The 8,639-nt window shown below is 29.2% G+C and overlaps 1 protein-coding gene across 1 annotated transcript; it reads right to left on the bottom strand.

The window, feature by feature from the left end:
• Window positions 1-739: 739 nt before the first annotated feature.
• Window positions 740-7,163, bottom strand: LOC127799095 (cytosolic sulfotransferase 14-like). The gene is given in 3 exon segments (XM_052332827.1): window positions 740-1,235; window positions 1,238-1,602; window positions 7,023-7,163. Coding segments are annotated over 3 exon segments (1,002 nt in total).
• Window positions 7,164-8,639: the final 1,476 nt, after the last annotated feature.

Genomic DNA, 8,639 nt, shown 5'->3' with positions numbered 1-8,639 from the left:
TTTTTTGTAGAAAAAATTAATTTAAATAAGTTTAAACTTAGAATTACTATAATTACCTTAAATTTAAGGAGAGTAAAAAAAAAATAGGACAATTGTTGCACGAATTGAATAGTGACAATTGTATGTGAAAATAAGTAAGTGTGACGTGACGTATCTCCTACCATTAATGTCTAAACTATATTAATAAGTAGAATGGGGAGAAATCTCACATCACACAGTGAAAGAGAAGATGTAGAAATCTCACATTACTATAATTACCTTAATAATTTATTATGTTTTAATCATAATAAATTTTATTATGATTAAAACAGAACTCAATCTTATTTGATGGTAAATATAATTTCATTTACACATTTTGAATCTTAAATCAAATCCCTCGAACTTACTTGTTTGAATTTTTTTTTTTCTTAGCTCTAGCCATGTAATTAATTAGGAGTCACATAATCAGACTAAATTTGATAGATGAAATCCATTCCATAATTAAAGATTTAATTTTAAATGTAATTGAATTCTTCAATTCCATAATTTAAATAACACCATTCCAAACATTAGAATTGGGAAAAATCTTACAACACTGCCAAATTCTTGAGCAAAGCACATTCAAAGAAGGGGTAGAAACTTGGGAAAATGACCATATATATATATATGCATGTATGTATGAAATTTAATAAAGAATTTCATGAATGGCCACAAGCAGAACCCATCTTATTTGAAGGTAAAGACAAGAAATTAAATATTATTAGGACGTTTTGAAGGTTAATCCAGAACCCTCAGGTGTGTCATGCATGAGCTTCTTTAGGGCCTCGGCCACAGATGAAGAAAGATAATTGGACCAATCTCCAACCTTTGCTTTCCTGAAATATTGCTTGTTATGGAAGAGACTTTGATCATCAATTTTGCCACTCTTGTTCACTTCCAAATCTTTCAAATTCTCAAAGCTACACAGCCTGGATATCTGTTCAGGCATCCCGTCCCTTTCTTCCTCCATTGAAAATGGAACCCCCAAGAACTCGGCCAGCTTCTTAACGTAAAACACATCATCTTCCTTCAATTCTTCGTACTTCAAGAACAGAACTTGGCCCGGCTTCTCTTGGCTGGCCTTCCAATATCCCAACAACATGTGATCCCAGAAAGGACCAAAAGGGGTAATCCCAGAAATACAGTACTTTTTGGACCACTCATCCAGTGAGATGGAGTAGTGATTCTTGGACTGTAGACTGGATGCAAAGTGCCAGTTGGAGATGAACTGGTCCAAGGGATATTTCTGTATATATAGATAAGCTTGTATTGGGAATTAGTTTTGATGGAGGCAGGCAGTGCAGAGTAAGGCAAGTGAGTGGAAAGAATTCTAGGGCTGGGAATGTCTTGGAGATTAAAGAGAGGAGGCTTTCGGTAGATTTGGAACTCAAGAGAAGGAACAAAAGCGTGGGGGCTGGTTGAGAGCAGCGGGCTCTCTATGAGCGGATGCTTGCTTCTGTTGGCTACGGCAAATATGAGGGCTTTCAACCAGGTGGTGCCGCATTTTGGGAAGGAAGCTAAGATCGTATCAGTTTCATGTGCCTGGAAATGCTGTTGACAGGAAACAACGTTCTCAGCGATTCTCTCAGGACATCAGAAACCTTGATAGAACAGAAGATCGAATCCATTACAATTCTTTTCTTTGGGAAGGCTGCAAGAATTATCTTCTTCTGCATAATTAAGAATTTATGTTATCGGATAAATTAATAATATTATCAGATATATTATAATATAGTTAATAATTAATATTTATCAGATATTATGATATTTATTTGATAAAGTAATCGAATTCAATATCATATATGATTGTGATAACTCCTAAGGATTTAATCTGATAAGATAATGGTTAATCCTAATTCTATTTGATTTAAAAAATGATGATAACTTCTATGAGTCTTGATAGGAGATTATTTCTGTTATTATAAATAGGAGTTTGATCATCTCCCTATCTAACACTATCAAAATAATTACAGTTATAAATTTTGTTTCTATCATTACGATTGAGGTAAAAGAGGAGAAATCAGATTCTGATATTTTGTTTTCAGTTGATATTTTTCATTACGATATAATCTCTTATGAATTTAGATACGTATTTAATTTTTATAAAATTACTTAAATTATATGAGTTTTATGATTATGAGCCTGATGTGTGTTGTACATGCAATGTCATGTTATCTTTGAAAGGCTTCCAAATAACCCTTCTTCTGGGGTGGGGTTCTGGTTCTGGTTTTGGTTCTGGATGTTCTGTGACTTTGAAATATATAAAGTAGCAGCTAGGGCCGGTAATAGCAATCCATGATAGTAACTAAAGCCCAAATTATTGGGTTCCACGGTAGGACCCAAGTGTCAGTCTTTATAGTTTGAATAAGGTTTTAAGCATCATTTTGATTAGGGGATATTTGTTAAAATAAATAAGATAAAATGGTATTAAAATAAGATTAGTATATTTTTTGAATTAAGATATGAAATTATCAAAATAAGATCGGAAAGCATTTCAATATTTCTATCAGACTGTTTGTTAAATTTTTTATAATCCACTGATAATTGTACTTTTTCTTTTCATGTGTTTATTAATATATATGATAAGTACTAAGATAAGGGTTTTTTTTTAACAAAATATCCCTATTGCCAAATTTATGATTAAAATAGTATTTTATGATTAATATGAATTGTCAAAAAAATTAAGATTAAAATTAAAAATAATATTTTATTTTCTAAATTTATGTTCAAAAATAAATTTAAAAAGAGTTGAAAAGTATAAATAATAATTGTTAGAATTAAAATAATTCCACTAGATAATTTAAAATGGTCAAAACATATTTTCATAATAGATAATAAAATATAAAATTAAATAAAATAATTTAAAAATTGATGAAAGGAATTATATTAGTTAATAAAATATATATAGAGAGAGAAATTTATATTTTAAAAAATAATTAAATGAATAATGTCATTAAAATTTTAAAAATTATCAAAAACATATAATAATTTAAAAATATATTAAATAATATTAATTATAAGAGTTAAATAAATAAATTTTTTTAATAAATTTAAATCTTTAAAATGCATTAAATGGCATTAACTATCTTACAAGGGACATATAAGTAATTGAACCTTATCTTGAAAGAGTCAAATAAATTTATTCAAAATGAGAGATCAGATAAATTTATCTTGAAAGAGGGAGATAAGAGGTCACGTGAGACCTTTTACAGAAATGGTCAGATAAGCTTAACAAATATGTTAGAAAGACCAAACATGCTGAATACTTCCCATATCTAACTTTTCCTCCCTCTTATCTTGATTAACAAACACCCCTTTAAAATGAAGAATTTCCTCTACCCACCCAAAAGTAGGAGAAAAAGCTAGGTGGAGGATGGTCCAATCAAAATAAAAATTATAGTAATGATGAGACAAATAAATAGTTTTAAGTAGAATTGGGAGCATCGCATGAGTATAAATGGATTGAATTTAGGCTTCTTAATGGGTTGTTTTAATATATTTTAGTTTTAATATTGGAATAATTTTATTAATTGATAAAATATTTTAAAATAAAATACATTTATTATCAATCAATAAAAATATATAATATTAAAAATGACGTGTATTAAACACAATTTAATAAATGTCATGAAAAACTCGATTGTTAGCAAAACCCTCCAAAATTTTTAAGTTCACGGGTCATCAATCCTTAAATAATCATCCTCACTAATTAATCTTCTAAAATGGTGCTTCCGTGATGATAAATTAGCGTTGTTGTGATCAACTAGATTTAATTAATCACTAAGTTTTATGATTGATGCAGTTCTTCAGTACTTTAACTATTTAATTTTATCATTATTAATAATAGATTATGTTGGGGTATCCTTATTAAAATTCAAACTGGTCGTCAAACTAGTCGGGGAATAGGTTCACTACTTTATAATTGGCAGATTATGGTCGAATAGTTATGTATTTATTTTTTATGGGCATGGTCAAATGGTTGGTTCATAAACTTAGATCCCATGTATAATAATTTCATTGTTTAAATTATATGAACATATTTATTAATTTTTTTGTTGTTACACGATTACAACAATAAACTTATAAAATGGGAAACCACACGAAGGTTTTCAGCAACCCCCGCACCGTGAAGTGCGGGGATTTCAGCAATCTCCGCACCTCGCGGTGCGGGAGTTTCAGCAACCCCGGCACCACGAGGTGCGGAGATTGTTGAAATCCCCAACTGCTAGCAGTTGGGAAAGCTAGGTTTTCCCGACTGCCAACAGTTGGAAAAGCCAAGTTTTCCCGACTGCCAGCAGTCGGGAAGACTTTTTATATTTTTTTATTTTTATTTTAATTAAAATTTTTATTATAATAAAATAAAATTAAAAAATAATACAAATAAATAATTTTTAAATTTCTACATTTTAAGTAATTATAATTTAACTAATTTTAAATTTTAAATCATAGTGTTGAATTTTTAATACTTAAAAGAATTTAAAATTAATTAATTTATCTTATTAAATTACTTGAAGATACACATATCTAAAAATTCTATCATCATTTAAAATATATTTTTTTATAATTACATATATTTAAAAAGAATATATTTTAAATGATAATAGGATTTTTAAATTTATCTTATTGAATTAGGTAAAGATATATATATTTAAATTTATCTTATTAAATTTTTTTAAGTATTAAAAATTCAACACTTAATTACAATGATTTAAAATTTAAAATTAGTTAATTTATAATTACTTAAAATACAGATATTTAGAATTTATTTATTTATATTATTTTTTATTTTATTTTATTATAATAAACAAATTTAATTAAAATAAAACAAATTTAATCAAGCCTTCCCAGCAGACGGGGAAGGCTTGATTCCCCGCACAGCGAGGTGCGGAGATTTTATAAATCCCCGCACCTCACGGTGCGGGAGTTGCTGAAACCCCCGCACCGCGAGGTGCGGGGATTTCAAAAACTCCCGCACCTCATGGTGCGGGGATTGTAGAAACCCCCGCACCGCGAGGTGCGGGGGTTTCCATGGCCGCAACTGTCATGACTGCGGCCATGGAACTTGTATATATATAAGTGTGTGTGAGTGTGTATATATATATTTATATAGGTGTGTGAGTGTATATGTGTGTGTGTGCTGGGTTGCATGTTCGCGGCTGCCATGGCCGCGGCCATGCTGTAGGTATATATATATATATATATAAGTGTGTGTGAGTGTGTATTTATATATTTAGGTGATGGCTGGGGATGAGAGGTGATCGGAGAAGAGAGTTTGCTGTGGATTGTGGGGGTAAAAGAGGTATATTAAAATTATTGAAAATTTTGATGGGACGTGGGTTTTAAAGAGTAAATTTTCGGGTTCTGAATAGAATTTCCCTTATAAAAGGGGTGGTCTTGTTGCCATGCAAGACTATTTTCCCTGATAAGGTTCCCTTCACTCGTGTCTAACTTGCCCTTTTGCTTCTCATTGCAAATTTTCTCAAGTCTCCATAGTCATATTTATATTTACCTCAAAGACTAAGCCATGCATATGTAAATATGAACTAATGCAGACTATGAAATTGTGAATGATCACTCATTGAATTAAAAAGAAGCTAACCAAGATTAGGGATTTTTAAAAGTTTTTTTTTTCAATTAGACTAATTTGTCCATCTATTAAAGAATATAGATTTTGAAATATTACGATTATTTAATGCTTCAAATAAAAACTAAACTGATTCTTTGTGAACTAGTAGAAATAATCAACTGAATCGATAAAACTAACCAATGAATTTGAGTAGTTTTAATCAATTTATGCACATCAATGGTTTGCTTCTTTTTTTTTTTTAACGAACATGTTGGATTGGTTCAATTTTAACAACTATAGTCCTTAGTATGGTCTTCTTCATTTTTTGTTGCTTCTCATCATGCTTTTTTAAACTAATATGTGAGTTTGATTGACTATTAATATTAGTGGATCAACTAGATTTGTTGCTTTTGGTCACAGTTCATGCTTTTAATTATCACCCAAATAAACATATTTCTTACTCTAATTTCATAGCCTTCTTAACTAGAAACATTGTACATTACTCTTTGCTAATTTGTCTCTTTGTGAGTGTGTTATAGAAGATTTAATAACCAGACATTCTCCTTATCTGTTTTCTCTACATACAATTATATATATATATATATGTAATGCTGCCACACTCTATTTTGTAATGGATGCCAAGATGCTCTTTTAGGGTTTTTCTTTGGTGTTAGTTTCATCGAATTTTATACGTTAGAGTTGCTTTTATTAAAAATATGTAACATATAGGGTTCATGATTAATATAGTTTAAAAATAGAAGAATAAGATTAATAAACACATTTGTAAGTCAAGTGAACAAACAAAATGAAAGAATTTTGTAGCATATGAGATAGAGGAGGATTAAAAAAAAAAATTAGTAAAAAATATTTAGACATATGAGATATAGTGCTCGTTTAGAAGATATGATCACAGATAAAGATAATCAGATAATCAAATTTTTGATAATTAACTTTATTTAATGAGATAAGACTTATAATCGTTGTGGTGTATTGTTATTGCTTATATATAGAGGTATAATAGGGACTTTGATATTAAGCCTAGATTAGTTCCATTGTGCACCCTATTCTTTCACTCGATTATTAGTTAGGTAGAGGGAATTTCAAAGGAAACAAAGAAGATCACTTCACACATTAATTGTACTTGTTGCATGGCCCTCTTAAAGCCTTCATTTCCTACTTCCTATGCATATTGTTGTCTTTATATTGCCCCGAAAGTGATATTACATTGCAACAACCACAACCATTATATATATTTATGTATGTATTAGTTCACTATTCCGATATAACAGAGACAAGCCATAATTGAGTGGTCATATATATCTAATCCCATGGACTTGTTAGAAAACAAATTATTTCACAAACACAAATTAACAAAACTTTGTCTATATACATATAACTTTAAGTTTTATTTTTTCTTATCGTTGTTCGTCCCCCCTACTGACTCCGCCCTTGACAGGGGGAAGAACCGAGAACGGCCTTCTGTCTTGTGGAGCCTATTAATATTAGGATGGTCTATTAAAGATAAGAAATTATGGCTGCTTCTTCTACTGATCCACTGATTTTGTCCTTCCTCTGCCATCTTCCGGATTGCCTTTATTTTATGTGCATGCACATTTTTCATTCTTACCCAAGCTTTCTATGGGTGTATAATTTCATTTTTTTTTTATATTTACAGATTATAAAATCTTATTAATAAAATATTTATTTAAAAATTAAAATATTATTTCTTCATTTTTATTTCGTATCATATCTTTTTTTTTTTTTTTTGTGCAATTTAGGCATAGACTATCTCTCTTAAGATTTCTCCTCCATCAAATTATTAAATAATTAAGATCTTTTCCAACTAATAATTCTAATACATATCTATTGAAAATGTTATTAAGATGAAATTTTCAACTTATTCTCTTCTAAGAAGGAAAAAAAAAAGATTTTGAAATTGCCTGATCAATTAAACTAAACTATACCTATTAAATCGAAATAATCACTCGATTTAATAGATGATCATTATAAAAAAATATATGAATGTGTGTTATAGGTGATCATTTCAAGTGAAATATTATTATTCTTAAAATATATTACCTTGTATACAAATGACATAATATGAGTTTAGATATATACGGGTGAGTTTTCATTCATCAAATTTTATTAAATCATTCTTGATACTTTTACCACTTAATGCAGTAATGAATGTGTGTTATTTTAAGTGTTAAAATTGAGTGTTCAAATAATATTTCTATTCATGATACCTTATTTTAACGAGCATTTTTGCGAAACAGAAATGTTATTTGAGCATGCATTGGTGACACTTTTAATGACATTAAACATAAAATATAACACAATAATATACAAGCGTAACAAAAAAAAAAGTGTCAAAGTAGCTTTTCTGGGAAGAGAACAGAATGGAAGAGTAAAAACTATTTAACATGACAGCTTGCAAGGTTAAAACAATCTTCTTGGACAAGAAGGGAGAGATTATGGGTTATATAAGAGAGTTTGGTGTACTAAAAAGGATCATATTTAGTCATAGAAAAATATTTAGATGCAAAATATTTATCTTGTTTATCTTTGTTAATATAAAATTTTAATTTACAAATTAAGGATCTCTATAAAATAGTCTAATACTTCATTAGCTATATAATTAAGAAGAAATTGTCGGCAATAATCATTTTTATTGTGGTAGGGAGCATATTGTTCATAAAAATTAAGTCCAACTAACTAGTCACCTTGAATAGTTTTTATCTCTCCGCCTCTGTATCATTGACGCCACCATATTCAACCGTCGGATCTACACTCTTAGTCAGGATATCAACCAGCTGTCCTTCTAAAGCCCCATAAACCCCATTTTTCACTCGCCAACATTCTATGTCATATTATGTTGCGTTCGTGCAACTTTGGTGGAGACAATAATTATCGATTTTCTTTTATATATTGCGTGGTTTGTTTTATTGTTATTTGTATGTTATTTTATGATATTTAATTTTCACATTCAAAAAATTAATAATATGTTTTTAAGAAATTAACAATATTTTTTATATAAATTTTAAAAATTATAAAT

This window comes from Diospyros lotus, chromosome 4 (assembly GCF_014633365.1).
Source record: "Diospyros lotus cultivar Yz01 chromosome 4, ASM1463336v1, whole genome shotgun sequence".
In the NCBI taxonomy this organism is placed as follows: domain Eukaryota; kingdom Viridiplantae; phylum Streptophyta; class Magnoliopsida; order Ericales; family Ebenaceae; genus Diospyros; species Diospyros lotus.
Note: the sequence above shows the minus strand (reverse complement) of the source record. Positions and strands in the feature narration are given on the sequence as shown.